Source organism: Copadichromis virginalis, linkage group LG6 (genome assembly GCF_057382275.1).
Source record: "Copadichromis virginalis isolate Kocher_CV1m ecotype Utaka linkage group LG6, C_Virginalis_male_GT1.1, whole genome shotgun sequence".
Taxonomy (NCBI): Eukaryota; Metazoa; Chordata; class Actinopteri; order Cichliformes; family Cichlidae; genus Copadichromis; species Copadichromis virginalis.
Genome location: NC_140623.1, coordinates 1,555,422 through 1,574,570, shown reverse-complemented (window position 1 = coordinate 1,574,570; position 19,149 = coordinate 1,555,422). Strand labels below are relative to the sequence as shown.

Here is a 19,149-nt window from a genome sequence, read left to right as displayed (position 1 = left end):
ATTCACTTCAACTGAAGATTAATTGAAGATTAAAAATATTAAATCCTGTAGTAAAGCCATCAACAGGGGATATGAAAGGAGCATATACAAATGACATAGTGATTCACATCAAATGCCTCTCAACACATTTTCTACTGTATCATAAGCACCAAATTTTGCTTATAAGACAGCAAATTTAAATATGTACTCATTTGGTTTTCTTTCTTCTTTTTAAATGAAGTTTAAGCTGTTTGAAGCCCAGTAAAAACAATGTTTTTTTCCAAACTTTATTTGAAATTATAAAGTGAACAGTCAGTCATTCCAGTTCAGTTTGTAAAAAAAACAATGTATTTGAGGGTTTACTTGAGCAGATGTGAAATGTAACAGTGAGGTCAGAGGTCAAATGTGACATGATATTTGGATGTTTAGAATACCAGTACCATTTACTAAAAGGAAGTATACAATAAGAAGCTGTAGCAGAAAAACAAATATGGAAACTTAACTTATTAGAAATTTTTATATTTGGTTATGGTTTAATTAATTAATTAAATATATAGATTTCTGCTGAAAGCATGGTGTGTGATGTGGTGATGGTGAGGGGGTCTGCACTTGCCTCTAATCTGCTGGCATATACATCCGTCCAATCCCCCCGTTCTGTAATGCTGAAAGACAGCAGGCTGAACCAATAAAACGTCGCTTTAGCAGAGCTTTCAACCAATCATCGACAGCAGCGACTGATTTGGGCGGGTCCCTAACAGAAGCGACAGACTGGCTCAGCGGCCATTGAAGCATCTTTATCTTCAAAAGGACAAGCAGAGATTTTTTTGTACATCTGCGGGGTCCTGCGGACTGAAGCCATGGTCTATCATTCTCTCGCCCTGCCGATGATCTGCTTCACCACGTTATGGGCGTTGGTGGGGGTCGTAGCTCCGTTTTTAGTGCCCAAAGGACCCAATCGGGGGTAGGTGGTGTAACTGCTTTTAATTGGATACAATTAACGACATCATTTTGCGTTCCCTTTCATTTGACAGTGTTATTATTATACTTTGTAACTATAATTGTATTTTCCTTGCTGTTAGTGTTTTCGCTGAGTCGGTCGGAAAGAATCTTTAGACATATGCGACGCGCGCGAGCGTGCTCCTGTTCCTCTTCTGGTGATGGAGGCCCAGCGTCATCCACGAAACAGTCATTCAGCTATCCCTCCATCCAAACACACACACACACACACACACACACTACCAGTAATTTCAAAGGTCGAGTCGGTTCGTTTGGACAAAAGTCATTCTGATGGTTTTATTTGTGAAAAGCAGAGTACGGGGAAGATTGTAAGTCGTGGAGTCAGGGCCAGTCTCCTTGAAAAACTGTGTGATTACAATATTTCTATCGTTTGTGCATTAATGTCCAGTATTGCTCAGTATGTGACTCGGGATCTAATTTTAATAATGTTTGCTTATGAATGTTATAATAGTAAAAGTGGGCACGTGTGACTCTGACTCCTCTGCTCTCTCTGACAGTGTGATTGTCACCAGTCTGATCCTTACAGCGATCTGTTGCTACTTGTTGTAAGTACCTACTTGCTTACTCTTCTTTGGTATGTAGCTGTTGTCATTTTGCATGTTGGCCACTTTGTTAAGTACACCTGCTCAAGGGCTCATTAATGCAGGGATCTAATTATCCAATCACATTCGAGCGACTTAAAGAATTTAGGTATGTAGACTCCTTGCTGAAGCTCAAACTGATCATTAGAATAGATAAGAAAGGTGATTGAAATATGACTTTGAATGGGGAATGGCTGTTGGTGCCAAGCAATGGTGATCCAGTGAGCTGCAGTAACCTGGGCTAAAATGCCTTGTTGATGCCAGAGATGAGAGGAGAATGGCCAGACTGCTTTGAGCTGATAGGAAGGCGACAGTAACTCAAATAACCACTTGTTACAACTGAGGTGTGCAGAAGCATCTCTTAGCATACAACACTTTGAAGCTTCAAGCCGATGGATTACAGCAGCAGAAGACCACACCGTTACCACTCCTGCTCTTTTATTTAGCACAAACTCACAAAACATTTTCAAAGGAAGACTGTAAAAACAATGTCTGGTCTAATGAGTCTTAGATTCTGTTGCAGCCTTTGGTTGGGCTGGTCAGAATTTGGCATAAAGAACATGAAAGCATGGATCCACCATGCCTTGTGTCCCCAGTTCAAGTTAGCTGTCGTGTAATGATTTGGGGAAATGGCTTCTGCTACACGCTGGAGCTCAAATCGTCTCAAACTCTTGAACATGGCAGTGAGTTGACTGAACTCCAAAGGCCTCCACAGTCACCAGATATTAATCCAATAGAGCACCTTTGAGATTTGGAGAGCGAAAGATAGAGATTGTTAGTGAGGTGTAACTAATAAAGGGTCTGATGTTCAACTGTTTGCATGAAGCTAAAATTTGGTTATCACATAATTTTCTTACATTGAACGAGAATAAGACCGAAATCATAGTCTTTGGTAGTCACACTCCGCTAGACCAGTTAGCTGATGCCCTAGGCCCTCTCGCTAGCCATCTCTCGCTCACTGTAAGGAACCTTGGAGTGTTCCTGGATGGCTCTTTTAAACTTGAGAAACAGGTGTCCACTGTGGTAAAAAACAGCTTTTGCCAGTTGCGTCACATATCTAAAGCAAAGCCATTCCTTCCTTTAAAGGATCTTGAAAAGCTTATCCACACATTTATCACATCCAGATTGGACTACTGTAACTCCCTCTACTCGGGCCTCCAACACTCTTCTCTTTACCGGCTTCAGTTAATTCAAAATGCAGCTGCGCGTCTTTTAACAGGTACGAGAATCTATGAATGCATAACTCCAATTTTAGCCAAATTACATTGGCTCCCTGTTAAATATCGCATAGATTTTAAAATTCTTTTGTTCACTTTTAAAATTCTGAATAATTTAGCGCCCACCTATCTCTCTGAACTACTCCTCTTATACAATCCCAACAGAGCACTTAGATCATCCAATCACAGGCTCCTAGCACAACCTAGGTTTCGAATGAAGTCGAGAGGTGACCGGGTCTTTGCAACCGTGGCACCCAGACTCTGGAATAACCTCCGTGTTCATATTCGTACTGCCGAGTCTATCCAGTCTTTTAAATCACGTCTTAAAACGTATCTTTTTACTTCGGCCTTTGATTCTAACTAGTTGGCTGTTTTAGCTTATTGTGTTGTTACCTATTGTTTGTTGTCCTGTTTTATTGTTTGTTTTAATTGTCTCATGTTTTTGCTGACTGTGAAGCACTATGGTCAACACTGTTGTTTTAATATGTGCTATATAAATGTATTTTGATTTGATTTGTATTTGCCACAGGCTTACTAGCAAATTGAGAATTTTTAGAGGCACAGAGGGGACAGGGTCTTTTTACCTGGCTCTATCTCCAAGGGTAAATTTTTGCCAAATACATGACATAAGTTACCATTGGTTTCATAAGAATATGAAACCATGTTATTTATTTTTTTATTTTTAATTTTTTTTTTACTGTAAATAAAATGTTTTTTGTGGCTGTAGCATTTTAGTGACCAACATATGAAGTATGAAAATAAACATCAGTGTTTCCTCACACACAGACCAGGTCAGTGACCTGCCCAGGAATGTTGACTGCTGTGGAAATATATTTGGTGACTCACGTTAGGATTTTTTTTTACAATTTATCTGACAGAACAACACTAGCAGGCAGTCCCCTTGCTCTTATTTTGAAAGTTCAGTCACTGCTTACCATTGAGGTCTGGCCCTTCCTGTGTGTTGTTTGTGTGCCCGTTGAACTCTTGCCAGGCTGATATTGAGCCAGTCCTCAGTGTCATTCAGCTGCTTGCCCACTGATGATCTCACTCCCACAGTCACCCACACTCCAACATCTGGGACTGCAGCTGCACACGTAACTCTTGCTCTACTCTTTAAAATCTGCTCTGTGCTGGAGAGTCACTGTAGTCAGAACCTGCAGCAGGTCATGTGGTGGAAACTCGTGCGTGCTGATACACATGAAGCGAGAAGATCTACAGCTACGTTTTAAAAAGCAACAGTGATGAATAGGTTGTTAATTAAGCAATAATGTTCGTCATAGTTTTCTTCTACAAAAACAAGATGATAATGCATGAGGACAAAAACTCTGATGAAATGTATTGACACTTTTTTTCAATAAACAAGGTGAAAATGGAGATGAGACCCAGATAGAACCAGTTAAGTTGTGTAGAAAGGCGAGCCAAGTTTGGAAGTGGTCGCCTTGTGCAGTAAGGATAGACGTGCTGTTTGATGTCAAGGAAAATAAGACGCTTTGTAAACCTTGTGGATCAACTCTCACCAATAAAAACACTTTTACTCAACTGAATCAACTAAAATCCAACTTTTAACTCGTTATTTCTATCAGCTAACAGCTCCATGCTGCTTTCATGGGAGGCGAGGGAAATCAAGGAAAATGGATGCTCTCTGCCTTTCTTTCTCTCAAAAGCATTAATTATGCCCAATGGGACATCTGTTTTACATTTTACAAGGAGGATACTTCTGCATTGGGTTAACAACATCCCGTGTGTGCTGGAGGCCCTAGAAGTCAAGTTACACACTGATAACAAACCCTGTAAAACATCTGCCACCTGACGAGCTGAGTCACAGCAACGCCATCAGCCAGCTGATTCCTGCTGACACGAGTTTTATTTTGTTTTTGTTTTTCCCAAGTGCAATAAGAGAGCGAGAGAGAGCACAAATTGGGGTTTGGTTGAGACAGAAATCCGAAAGATGAGAAAACTAACCAGGCTTGTTCTCGTCTGATAGCACAACGAAGGTCAAACTGAAAAAGATATGAACTCCCAGTGTTGTAGATGCATATATATGTGTATGCACCTAGTGGGGCTGACTCAAATCTTTCATTTGGCCTTATGTGTCTGTAATTTGTCCATATCTACATTTAAAATACCAGCATACTAATAAGACTACTGAAACACAGGAATGAACCCAGACAGGTAACAAAGACTGAAGGATCTCAGTGGCAGGAAGTATCAGTAATGGCTCAGTTGTTATCCTTGATAAATCTCATAAAGGGTTTGCTGTTTAAGCTCATGTAGCCTACAGTTGGTGCACAGCTGCAAACTGCTTTGCAACCCGCAGCCTCCCCAATGAATCAGTGTGGAAAAATCAGCAGATTATGTTGATGGCAGCTCGTAATCAAAACATCTTCATCCACCTCAGCATGAAATAAAAAGAATTCATAGTTTGTGTTTGTTTGCAGTCTGTGTGTTTTAATATTTGCATTCATATTTCATCAATGTGTTTGTTGTCTCTGATATCTGCTCTGTACTGCGGTTAAGTCCTGCTTCTTCTATCACTGCCTCCAGCTTTGTGTGTAATCACATGGAATGGTCAAAAGAGGTCCCAGAGGAGAGCTGCGCAGCTAAAGTAAATTACAGCAGATGAAAACGACCACGACAGTAACAATATTCTTCTCAGCATAGTGGTCCCGACTGAAATGCTTTATAAAACAAACAGCAGTTTGGCATATACACAAAGTGACATGGCAATCAGCATTCATTTTCAGGGAACACCAGTACCGTGCACTCGTTTGGCTATGGCTCTGTGGGGGACCTGCAAATGTGTAGGAGGGCTCTGGTCCTCTGGTCTATCATCAGAAATGTTCAGTTTGAAAGCAGTCGCCGTTTTAAGGGGGATTAAAAAATGGGGATGCAAGAAGAGGTGGGATGTGCATAAATAAGATTATCATTCTACCACTAGAGGGAGCTGGGCACCCTCAGGATAAACCTCCACCAACAACAGCATTCGTACTGTAAACATACACTGTTTGCACAGTTTTAGCCTGGAAATGATGTACCTGGATCAGCCGTACAGATCTGTTCCACAAATCTCGCTGTGTGTCGTGAGTGTCTGCTGTTCTTTTCCCAAAAATAATAACAAGCTTATTTACGAAGAGCGTTTAAAAACATGCACAGATTGGCTTACAGGAAGAAAAATAAAAGCAGAAAAGGTTTTAACCAGTTTATTAAAAGTGCTGTGAACAAACGAGGAGACCTTCTTTTCCATTTCATGTTTCTCTGCATTGGATAAACTCTTCCTTCGCTCAGGCTACAGACTGCTTTCTACAAGTGTCTACAGTTGGCTTCGGCTAATTTATGACCCAGTTTTCTGCCTCTGGCAGAACTTCAGCAGTAGATACTGGCTACAAATAGAACACTACAGCCAATCTGTTTTCTTTTTCTTATTTTTGGTATTTTTACTGAAGCCCTGAGATAATAACAGAAAGTGTTTGTGTAAGCTGACACTGATGCAAACTGTGTTGGAGGGTTTCTAACACATTGACATTTAGAGGAGCCAGATTGGAATTTCATCTTTCTTCTGTTTTTCATTATTACTATTATTATGTGGGGCAGTTCTACATCCTTCTTTTAACAGTCAGTCGTTGCCTCGATTCTTTGTCCACATCTTCTGAAGTGTCCTTTTGCTTTCATAAAGATAAAAAGTAATTTTGTCGTCTCAGTCAAGACCACTTAGAGAGACTGATTCTTAGACCCTCACCACTCCTTTTTCTTCACCTTTACAAATAAGCGTCCTGCTTAAGTTGCTGTGCCTGACTCTTAATCTGCTATTAATCACTTTTTCTAAATTGACTCTATAATAAGTTCCCAGAAGAGCGTCTGACTTAAAGTCCAGTAAAGAGGGATGAAGGTCGCACTCCTCTCTCTCATGTCAGTTTTGTATTTTAAAAAGATAGAAATTATGATGGTATTGAATTCCTTGTTTTTCTTGTTAGTAATGATTGGCATAAATAACTGATAACGTTTTATAACAGAATTAGGGCTGTGCGATATGACCAAAATCTCATATCCCAATATAAGAATTCTATCGTCCGATAAAGATATAAATCACAAAAATTTAACATTTTCTGTAAATTCTGTGAATCTCGGGCAGCTCGACTCGCGTGAAGTGTTTCCAGCTGGGTGTCGTGTACCTGGAAACGAGTGTTTTAACAGATGCGTGAAACGATGCATTTTTAGACATAAGTTGTAATGGCCGCCGTTTTCTTTGTGAGTATTTATTACACGGCGTGCTGCGAGGAAAAGCCTGTTCTAACGTTTGAGTCTAAGGTTTATTTTTTAGCACCTGATGACTCTGTCTTGCTTCTCATCCGTAAATACTCGGCATAATCTTTCACGTGATTCAGTTTATTTTGAAGTCTCAACAGGATCTTGAGCTTTATTGTGAAAGGTTTATGTGGAAAATAAACAAGCGGACATGCGAAGGTTTTACTGTCGTTGTTGCTAACGACAACGCATAAAAACAGGTGCTTGTCCGTCTGTAGTGTGGTTATATTAAATATAAGAGAAAGAGAGAACTTTAAGAAATTAATATAGCCACTACAGTGACCATCAAAACGATGAAAAAATATTGCCGTAAACAGTTTATTTTGCGACACCACGAAACAAACGATAGCGTTTTTATATCGTCATCCGATATATATCGTCATATCGAACAGCCCTAAACAGAATCATTTTTTTAAAAGTTGCTTCAATTGGAATCAGATTTTTTTTTCCAGCTCATACGATCGAATGGTACCGTGACCTGGTTGCAACCATGATAAATGCACCCATGTTCTTTCACCACACTGATGGTGCTTTGTCATTTATCTGCTCTCTCTCACTTTCTCTTTCTAGTTGGTTGATAGCCATTCTGGCCCAGACCAACCCTCTGTTTGGTCCTCAGCTCAAGAATGAAACTATATGGTACCTGCGCTACTTCTGGGAGTAAACAGGGTAAGTTTGCCTGAGCAGGACCTCAGAGGCAATGCTGAGGTTTAAATTTATCATCTTAAATGTTTATATGCTGATTATATTGCTTTATAAGAAAGGCCCAACTCTGAGTACACTCTGTGCCAAAAGTGCTGACAGGAAATTACATGCTTTTGCAGAGCGTGCTTTTGCAGCTAGAAAGTGAAACCAACTAGGCTGTTGGATCGAAACTTAAAGTGTGGTGTGACGTGGAGAACAAGTATATAAATACTTAGGCTTCCGTTTGTGCTTCAGACCTTGGGTTGTGTGTTTTGTGTTCAGGTCTCCATATCCCGGATATGTAAAATAAAGATCATTTTTAAAGTAAAAGGACCACTTCTGAGCTGTGTCTTTTTGGCCGTAAAGAATACAAAAGAACCGGGATTTAATACTTGTTGCCACTGACCCGGATTCTTGTGCGGCTGAGGTGACTAATTTGGACCTTAAGGTACGATCTGATACGAGGTGGACAACAGACCGGTCTAAAAGAGTATAGGTAAGCGCAAGCCTGTTGAAAATTGTGCACATTGGATGAATTCTAAATTAGTTGTCCACCGAATTGATCATTGTTACCGTTAAATGGCTCAGTAGTGGAAATTAAACTTAATTATAAAATCTGTTAAGTAGATTTCAGGTGACATGTCCATGATATGATGACAGAATCTAAGCAAAGTGGGTAACTGGCTCACTGAATGTCAGTCCAACACAAGAAATTGGCATTAGCACCATTTTCCTGTCTCCACTATAAACAGCTACAAATAACTACTTAAAAAAATACATTTATTTAGTTATCTATAATGAGATTACCTGTACATAAAACAGAGCATCTTATTAGAATATCTGACCATTTAACATAATAATAGTAATCTCTGCCAGACAGACGTTCAGTCTAAAGACTACTTAAGGTGGCTTTTTTAAGAGGCTGCCCCCACAGCCTAGTATAAGATATATAAGGATTATTTTGAGCATAATCATGCAAAGCTAGTCTAGATGATTCCATGCGTTATCCAAAGGCAGCACGGTGGTGCACAAACATGCATGCTGGGTGTAGTACAGTCCAGGAATAAGTGTGGAACTGGAAATTAGCTTAATAGGTCACTTTTATTTATGTAAAATCTCAAATTGTTTATATAACTGTTTCTTTTCCTCATAATTTTTTGGGGGGTGTCACCTGGTTGTATGTAATGTCCTGTTGTTACCAGAAGGTGGCAGTTGAGGACTGCTCGGATATGATAAGCGACTGTAATTATGCTTGAAATGCCCATCCCTGGTAAAAATTAAATACAGTCTGTACAGTCGCTGCAGAATCACAGATCTTTTTAAGTACACCCACACACTGAACATCACCCTTCAAAACAAAAGCTCACTGCTGATTTTTTTTTTTTTTTTTTGTCATAAAATGACCATTACTGAGTAAAAACAGTGGCTGTTCATAAATGTTTACTGTGGAAAAAAGACTTTAAGTGTAATCAAATCAATGAATTGGATGAATTACGGGGTAAGAAATACACAGGTTTTTATGTAGAGACCTTTTGCTACATATCACCATGTGCATGTGTCGTATATGTGGACCTTTAAGAGTTTAAATGAATGGTTATTTCATAGCTGTGTGGAATCATTTTATGTTTCAAAGAAAAAAACCAAGCCGTTGCCATAGGCAAACAAATTATTGAGAAGAAACCTGAGAGCTGTTTCGTTTTTCTGTATTTCCTTTTCTGCCACTCAGTACCATCAGTTCCTGCGCCTTCATTTGTTCTTCGCAAATTAAAAAAAGAAAAGAGGGAAAAAAGCTCAGTTTTTCAAATTTAGAGCACAGTGGGGGGAAGAAGAGGAAAAAAGCTCACTACTAAACAGCCCCTGGGGACAGAGGTGGCATTCAGGCGTGAATATTTATCAACTCCATGGAAATGTGAGCCGGGTGAAATAGAAAATAAGGGCACTTTTATGAATTTTCAGAGGACATGTTTGCCACACGAGTCCCCTGATGCTTTTGGTCACGCAGCGCTGACAATATTTGAAAGAGGCTGTTCGGGGTGGGGGTATTGTTGGCTACAACAAACACGCTGGTTCGATTCACGCCTTAAGATGACATATTTGTGATTGTGCTGAAATGTTTGCTTTCCTTTCTGTTGCAGGGCTGTTCGATGTGATGCCTCTCATCTTTCCTGTCCTCTGGTTTGCTCGCCTTTAGTTTCGGCATGTCCTCAAACACCCGAGCAGCCTGCAGAATGGGTGGATTCATTTTGTTTTGCCACCTTGTTTTTTGTAACCTTGAGGAATCTTAAGAATAATAAGAGTTAAAAAAAAAAAAAAAAGCTGAATTCATCCTGTGACTACAGAACAAACCAAGATGAGGAAAGTGAAGCGTAACCACCCCCCCAACCCCCCCACTTGAAATGTGCAATCCTTTAGTTTAGTTCCGTGTACATATTTTCTTTTTGCGTTGCTGCCATCGTCAGCGAGGAACATGGATTTCTGTGTGTATTTATTTTGGCTTGCTGACACTGATGTAAGCCCGGTGTAATCACCTCAGTGTCCGCGAGGTCCTGTTATATAAGTGTTGTTACCCGTGATGTAATGGGGTGTGAGTGTGAGCGCGTGTGCGAGCGTGTGAAGAGTTCATTAATGTGGGCGCTTGGACCGCGGCCACGAGAATCTCCTGAAAGCACGTAAAAAAAAAATGAGAAAAAAAAATAAGCAGAGAGCGATTCCTTCCACTTTGGGGGCACTTCAGCGTGAAACTCCCTCCCACATTCCCTCGTGCTCCGCACCACGGAGGTCCTCGTTGCCATGGTGATCTCATCGCCCAATTCAGCCCCTCTTCACTTGACCCCTTTTGATGAAATCCTGCCCAATTCTCGCCTGCCTGTGTACAGATGCACTGTAGGTTGTACTGTAGGGACGTGTTTTTGGAGCAAAGCTGCAGATAGATTGGGTGTTAGCATCTGCTATTTTTAAAATGTACCTTCAAACAACGCTTTCACTGCATTCCTCATTTTAACTTTAGCAAATAAACTCAGACTCTCGAGAGCTTTTAGAAAACAAAGCGATGAAAAAGTGCGTTATTAAAATAAGATGTGAAGAAACCTGCAGCATTGTAACCTCTGATAGGCTGAATATGAGTTTTTTTCTAATTCAAAGGCGAACAATCCCCGTGCATGCATCACTAATTCTTGTTTGGGGAAATAATGACAAGTGTTCTGAATTTATTTTAATATAAGAAGTCTTATCATTGCAGTTATTGGTTATTTATCTTATTTCATCTGCAGTCCCTGCCCTTATAATCGCACACAGAAAAAAAGCATGTACACAATAAAACACCCCCCAAAATTAGTTCATTGCACCTTACCAGCCACTGCCACAATTACACCTCCCCTCTCCAAACCTTGAGCGCCCGTCCTTCCCTCCTCCCTGGAACTCGCCCTCCCTGTCCTCTTCTCTGAAACCGCTTTGCTTCAGCCAAAAAGAATCCAAATCAAAATACAGCTACTTTTTAGAAAGACCAAATTGTGTTCTGTCTTTCCCCCCCCCCCCCCCCTTGCCTTTTTCTGTAGTTGTGGTGGTGGTGGTGTGAGTCTAAAATCGGATGTGTAACAATGTGTCCATTACAGCAGTTTACACATGCAGAGCCCCGTGTCACTGGAGTGCAATTACACTTGATTACACTCTCAAAGTAGCCTTTGCTCACCAGTAAAGTTTGTTGTAGTTGGTATTTAGTTTCTCTGCAAGTAAACCAGAGTGTGTAAACAAACATCACATGGACTCCCAAGTAGCTCACTTATTCGACAAAGTTTTGGTGACTTTTAACTGCACGTAAAAGACGGGCGTGCCCACGGCGGCGGCGCGCATTGGTTCGTGAACACCTGCTTTTGAAGCAGGTCATCGTCTTTGTTTTTTGAAACTGGACGTGATGAGCACGGGCAGAAATGACTGAGAAACCGAGGAAATCTGCGGCCTCATATTTTTCTTTAGTGGCTTTTTTTCTTTACAAAGGACTGTATTTACAAAAAGTGAACACCATGTTGTATTAAATATAGCTTGCCATCGCCAGTGTGTGAATGTGTGTGTGAATGGGTGAATGACTGAATGTAGTGTGAAGCGCTTTGGGGTCCTTAGGGACTATAAAAGCGCTATACAAATGCAGGCCATTTACCATTTACCATTTTAAATAATACTTCAAATTTTCAAACTGAGACTAGAATCTCCTCAAGAAGGTGTTCGTTAGGGTCACAAGTTAAGGGTCAAAGTAGTCTGTTAGTGCTGGTAAACCATAGACTGGAATATATATATAAAACATAGATGAAACCACCATAACGTCACCCACATGGATGTGAAGACCAGTGTACAAGCCTCAAACGGAGCATTTCAACTGTCAGCAGCATGTGTGACATCACCCAGTGGTTTTTCAAGTCCCAGTTTGATGCCTCCAGATGTCCTGGTTGCAAAACAAACGGATGGCATAAAATCGTTAGCCAGTGATCTTCTTTCCATTTTAAAACACGATTCGACACATTACTGAATAAACACATTTTTTATTCGTGTGACCCGAGATGAGTGACTGAGCCCATACACTTCTTTTTAAATAATCAAAAAAATAACACCTAGCCAGTGAAAAGGTGTCCATGCTGTGCAGCTTACTCAGCCTTTTCATCTATTTTACTCTAAATTGGACTATAATTTGCAAGGTGAACATGCTGTATTTTTTTTTAAAAGCTTGAAACTACTAATTGACACCATAAACTTACAAGATGAAAGAATGCAGGTTCAAGGCATTTCTACACTGGCTTTACTTTCAGACCTAAACCGCCTCCATCTTTTATATGCAGTCTTTTGTCAAAACAACCATGTCTTGTAACTTTGGCACTGTTTTGTCTTTGTGGCAGTTGACTGCATGTGAAGAAAAGCTGAAAATGTCTCTGGTTTTGTCCTGACATCTGAATTCTGTTAGACGTTCTGACCGTACAGTTTTGTTTTGGGTTTGTTTCCTTTGGTTAGGATTACCATAGGAAACAAAGCCATTACATTACAGTATCAATCCCACTCATCATAAAACAAACCACAGTTTGCTTGCAGAGTCAGTCCGTCACTGGACACCAAATGTCATTATTCTCCCATATCCAAGCTAATCGACCTAAAGGAGGGAACCGCTGGGACGTCAGATAACCCGTGTAAAATGTGCAGAGTATGAATGCTCAAAAAAAACATTCAAATTTTCAATTTCATTTCTTTTTCTCGTGACTTTTTTTCCTTTTCATTTTTGATAACTGGCTACTGTTCATTTGTTAAATGTTCCTGGCAGCATAGACGAGGATAGATTTTTTTTTTAAGTGTGTTAAGAGTCACCATGGTAACAAACATTCAATAAATCACAAATCGGATTGTTTATGGATTTGGGACCCTGTATGTAACCTTGTATTACTGTGAAGTAAATGCTTGTATGTGAGTGGCACTGTATGTGAAATACTTAATAAAGAACTATGTCTCATAGGATACAATCGCACTCTTCAAGTTATTTATGTTCCATCTGAGCGTTGGCTTTCAGTTGTGGAAGAAACATTTGCAGACACACCGAGAATATACAGGCATGAACTGACTGGTCAAACATACAAACACTGACAGGCAAAGTTAAAGAAATCGTTAAACTGACTACACTTTGTTGCACACTAAGCCACACCCCCATGCAAAACTGTTCACGAATGATTCCTAAATACAAAGAGCCCAAAGTGATGCCCCAGCTTCTAAATTTGCCACGTCATAATCTAACCAAGCATTCAAAGGATACAAAAGTCCCATCCCAAACTAGCACTAACCAAAGAAATTCCATGTCCATGCCCATACAGTCAGGTTTTTTTTGGATTTGCACATTGTTAGGAATGTGATTTTAATCATATTTCAAGTGAGATCATATGCCAAGTAAGTACTGAATGTTTTACTCAATGTTTTGCAAATTAAACTTATCCTTTTCTCTTATAGAGTTTTAGTCTTATTGATGGTACATGATAAGAAACACAGACTGATTCATTTTTAAATGGTGACTTTTTAAAAAAAATTTCTGTGAATACCCAGAACACTGATGGGAAGTTGTAGCAGAATTGTAGATCTACTGTATCGCTGTGTATTTGCGCTAAGAATAAAAATATCATTGAACCTTCCTGGTGTTGACCTTTTTGCAGCATCTCTGTTGATATTTTCCACTATCTCTAAAAGAGACAGAGGTCTATGCTGTGGGGCTGAGCTAGTTTAGGTTACCTTGGTAATCAAGGACAAGGTTGACTCCCTCATGCAAGATTGTCACAACAGAGCAGTAAGATAAGCATGCATGATTTATAGACACTCACCCAAATCTATCAAAAGAAAGTGCATTGCTAAAAAACAAACAAAGAAAACTGAAGAGCTGTTGAACTAGAGAACTCATCAATTAATGTCTTTTTAGGAGAAATGTTAAAAGGAGCCTGAAGAGATGGAGGAGGGCCATATTGGCCTCAACTGGCAGAAGTCACTGACAGGGTAGATGAGAAGAGCTATGACAGGAAGCACCAGGTTCGGATGAGATTTGCCCTGAGATGCTAAAGCCTCTAGACATTATGGGAATGTTTCAGTTGACACACCTCTTTAATGTTAGGTTGTAATCTGGCATTGTGCCTGTGGAGTGGCAGACTGGAGTGGTGATTGCAATTTTCAAAAAGGAGATCCTGAGTGAGTGCTCCAGTTATCGTACTCAGGCTCCCGGCAAAATTTCTTTTAGGGTGCTGGAACGGAGGCCCCAGCTAATGGTGGGACCTCAGATTTAGGACAAGCAATGCAGATTCCAGCCTGGTTCTAAAACAGTTGCCCAGATCTTCACCCTTGCAGAACTTCTGAAGGGAATAGAAGAGAATCTGACCATCCAGTCTACTGGTGCTTTATAGGCACAGAGAAAGCTGACAAGAATGGAGTGAGGGTGAGAGCTGTGTCTGCATCCTTGGTATAAAGTACACCGTGTTTTTAATGGATGTTGAGTTACCGCTTGTCTCTGATCCTGTTTTTGACGTTTATGGACAGAATCTCAAAGTGTAGCCAGGCTGAGGAGGGCATCTGCTTTTTGAAGCTCAGTCAAGCATTTCTTCAGTTTGCAGAAGATGTGGTTCTATTGGCTTCATCAGAGAGTTCCCATCAGCATGCACTGCAGTGATCTGCAGCCAAGCATGAAACAACTGGGGTGAGAGGTCAGGGTTCTTCACTGAAAATCTCCTCCTTCTGCTCCTTCTGAGATACAGAACAGAGGAAAAAGAGTTAAAATATCTTGAACTCATTTAGAAGTGATGAGAAGGTGAAGTATGAGTTGGACCAGCAGATTGGTGTAGTGTCAACAGAAATGCACATACCAGTCTGTGGTAGTGAAGAGAGAGCTCGGCTAAAAGACAAAGTTTTGAATTTACCAGTCCATTAACCTCCCAACCCTCTCCTGTGGTTATGAAATCTGGGTGAATACAGCCACAGCTGCTGCATGTCAAAAGAAGCCAGTGGAGGTGGTTTGTGAATCTGGTTAAGAGGCCTCCTTCACTTTGAAGCCACCTTTATCAAATTTGGCTACCACCATCTCAGATTTTGGATTCACCAATGAAAACAACAGCTAATGCAAGCAACTTTGGTTTCGAGGCACAAACACAAATAGCTCCTAATTAGTAACACAAATTTCCAATGCTGTATAGAAAAATACAAAGGAAAGAAATTCACCAATTCAATAAAAACACTGCCAAACATTTTATTTAGCTAAGTTGAAGCACAGCAACCGGCTAGAAGGCTGGCTTCAAGAAACCACGCCTCTTAAGATAACTTTATTGTCGCCTAGACAGACGTCAAGAACGGGTAAATTAAGACTGCAGAGAACTAAAACCTTTTTGTGCTAGGTTGTAAACATATTTGATTTCTGCTGTAAAGTTTATGGAAGTCTATAGAGATTTACTTGTTTTGAAGCAAACAACCAGTGGCCAGTTAAGAAGCTGCAGGTTTTTGGCACTAAAGCATTAGCCAGCTGGAGATTGCCATCTTTTCCGGAGGCATGGTTGAAAACCCTGCAGACATAAGTAAAATACATAAATTCATTTATTTAAGTATATAAATATTTAGTGTTAAGATTTGGTTACCAAAACACATTCCAGAAGTCAGGTGTCTCAAGCTTATGCTTTGTCTGAACCCTGTTTTTTGCTAGCTAAAACTCAAATCCAGCTTGGGGTGACACTGAATCATAGCTGTACGTTGCTAATGAAACAAGATAGCCAGTGCTGGCAACAGCAAATAACACACTCAGTTATGGGCTCTGTACTTTAAACATAGCAATCTTTGAGAAGAAATAGTAGTTCATTGTCAAAACAATAATGTGTGTTGAATGCAATCACCAAAAAAAAATTTTTTATATTAATTATTAAACCAGTATTGGTGTTGTTGTTGAAATACAGAGCCATGGAGACAGCAGTGAGCTAAAGGCTGATGTCATACATTGTGAATTTTACACCTTATTGTGTTTGTATAATGATATACTTTTTACATTGTTATTACTTTACTGTGTCTATAAATCAAAATTTCTTTATCAGAGTAACAAAAAAGGTAGGTGATAGGTAGACATTTAATAAATGAACTTTGAACTCATAGATGACACATCGAGATGTATCAATTGAAACAGAACCATACTAAGTAGAATGCAGTCATGTATAAATACTAAGAAAAAACAGGATTACAACCTTAATATTTTGAAATGTAGCTTAGAATGTGTAACAGAGTGGCAGCAGAAAAGAAACATTCAGAGTTCAGAAAAAAGAAGAAAATCTCATTTCGCATGTGTATAAATATTAATACTTATTATTGAGGGACTACTAAGTAGCAATGTACCTGGAGGGGCAGTTCAGATTGCTGTGCTCGGCTGTGACTATTACTCATATTTCATTGTAATATAAAATTGAAAATATTAATTTATATTTCTCAGCTGAAATTAAATTAATGGTGGGGCAGAACTGCAATTTCACCATGGACATAAATTAATGAGTAAACAATCCTTTAAATCTACACAATCTTTTGAAAACACAGGCGTGTTTTTGGTAAATGATTGACTAATAAGGTGGGTTTTACTTCCCAGTGGTATTTTGGTTGAAAAGGTTAATATTGTTCTTTAAGTGTGTATCTATCTCTCTATCTATCTATCTATCTATCTATCTATCTATCTATCTATCTATCTATCTATCTATAGTTGAGAGGGCAACACATATGGGCTTCAACTGGCAGACACAGATAATCACAAACACCACGCAGCTTATCCTCGGTAATATTCATAAAATGTGGTGTAATGCGCTCATGCACCATGACAACCTACTTTCCTCTGAGAGTACATTAAGAATTAACTATCTTTACACAAGCAGCTATATCTGACCTAAATATCGCTGCCTGAACTGTATGGCTGTCTCTGTAATATAAGGCAGCAGCCAGCTTTTGCTATGTCACTGCTATGTAACTGATATAATATAAACATAATTTATCAATATGACATAAAAAATAAACCATGACTGTAAGTATAATGTTGAATTAAATGCAGTTATTAAATGAATACAATGTGTAATCATGTGCAGACTACAAAAGTAAGAATTTCTACGGTAAACCTGGCTTATCAATAGCTGCTCTATACACCCCAGTTTCCTAGGAGGCTGGAATACCGTGTGTAAAATAAACAAACGCAGACTGCAACGACCTGCAGATGAGTTGAAAGATGTTATCTCAACAGCAGCATATTTTGTTCATGTATATGCATGTATAGATGCATCATACATGCCTATCATGAAGCATTAATGGTCACACGCATTCAAGTTCTCCATACCACATGTGCTGCTTGGAGCTATTATTTTAAACAACCTGCAAACCATTGCTCCATGAATCTGCATGTTACAAACCATTGTTTTTGTTTTTGGAAAGTGGTGGTTGTATATCCATAGTAATCAAACAATCTTTTAGTTTTCAAACATTTCAAAATTTATTAATGCTCTTCTTCTGCTGAATTGACTAAATGTTTGCTAAGTGTATCAAATTAGCACAGGAACACAGTTTCTAGCTTGCACATATTTACAGAGTTAAAAATATCTGTTGCCTCTGTTTGTAGTTCAAAGAAAATATTTTTGATAGAAATCTACTGCATACGTTTCTTACATGTTAAGAAATCGTTCTTTATTATTGTGCAAAATGTTTGATCTGATTACAAAATAAATGAATGTTGTTATTGACCATGATGAATATTAATGTTACAGCTTATCGTCTTATGTTTACTGAACACGTTCTGTCAAGTTCGATTATTCTACCTCAGTTGTATCTATATTCACAAACTGGCCTGTCTCTATTTAACTGGTTGTTAATGCGAATATAAAGAACTGGAATTATATGGTACTTTTATTGCTTTACATGGGTTAGAAAAAGACTTGCATCATGGCTGTTCAGTAACAGTAAAGACGTCTGCTCCTCTGTTTGACATGGGGGTATGTAGGTGAAGTGGTCCCAGCGGGGTTCTGCTCTGAAGTCGCCCCAGAGCCCCGCTGAGGTCAGTGGGTTCGTAGCGTGAATCCTCCCGGTGTCCTTAAAGACGGGTCGTATGACCACACCCCTATGACGACACCGTGTCGTAGATCAAACTGTATCCGTTTTCACTCATGGGTCAAGTTATAAAAAGTGAACGAGCGCAAAACCGGCTGATCTGTCTTTCATAATAAAAGTCTGATCTCACGGGACCCTGGACACAAAATCACTGCTATCATATGATACATTTTCAAACTCGTGATGAAATGTCTTGAGGTTAGAATGAACTCTTTTAGCTTTTACCTGGTATCTGGCTTGTTTGTCATGAGAAAACAACTTAACATATATAACTTATAATAATTCTATTTTCTATCCAAATCAGGAATCATGTTTTTGGCCTTACGGTTTGTATGGATATTCTTTAAAAAAGAATTGTACATTTCTTTTCATATCTTACATTTTGTTACAGTGAACATGTCCCCAGGGGAATCACGGTAGAATGCATGCTTTTAAAATTGTATTTTATGTGTGAAAGAACTTCACTTTGTGTTATTCCGAGGTATGTAATGGGAGAGGATAACAGCTATAGACCTAGCTATAGATAAGCTATAGACCTAACAAATACAATCCTTGAACACAACAGATATGAAGGGATATTAAGGGGGAAAATAGTTATAAAACGTGTATGTACCCCGTTTTTAATTGATTTAATACAAATAGGTATTATTTAAAATGTTGCATTATAAAAAGTATGTCTTTAATATAACCCTAAATTAATAACGTATGTTTCATATCTTATTCTTCAGCGCGACCTTTATTTTGAAAGGCAATCCCAGAAG

The 19,149-nt window shown here is 39.3% G+C and overlaps 1 protein-coding gene across 1 annotated transcript; it reads left to right on the top strand.

Annotated features, from left to right (window-relative positions):
• Window positions 1-728: 728 nt before the first annotated feature.
• Window positions 729-13,275, top strand: atp6v0e2 (ATPase H+ transporting V0 subunit e2). Its single transcript, XM_085458182.1, has 4 exons — window positions 729-940; window positions 1,494-1,541; window positions 7,667-7,765; window positions 9,916-13,275. Exons 1-3 carry the CDS (start codon window positions 837-839, stop codon window positions 7,758-7,760), a joined length of 246 nt encoding a protein of 81 aa, XP_085314308.1. The 5' UTR covers window positions 729-836; the 3' UTR covers window positions 7,761-7,765; window positions 9,916-13,275.
• The last annotated feature ends 5,874 nt before the right edge of the window (window positions 13,276-19,149 follow it).

Excerpts from the sequence above, each read along its gene's own strand:
- atp6v0e2 (XM_085458182.1), top strand. The coding sequence starts at position 837 with ATGGTCTATCATTCTCTCGCCCTGCCGATGATCTGCTTCACCACGTTA. Across the intron at positions 941-1,493 it reads CCCAAAGGACCCAATCGGGG|TGTGATTGTCACCAGTCTGA; the intron begins GTAGGTGGTGTA and ends TCTCTCTGACAG. Across the intron at positions 1,542-7,666 it reads GCGATCTGTTGCTACTTGTT|TTGGTTGATAGCCATTCTGG; the intron begins GTAAGTACCTAC and ends TTCTCTTTCTAG.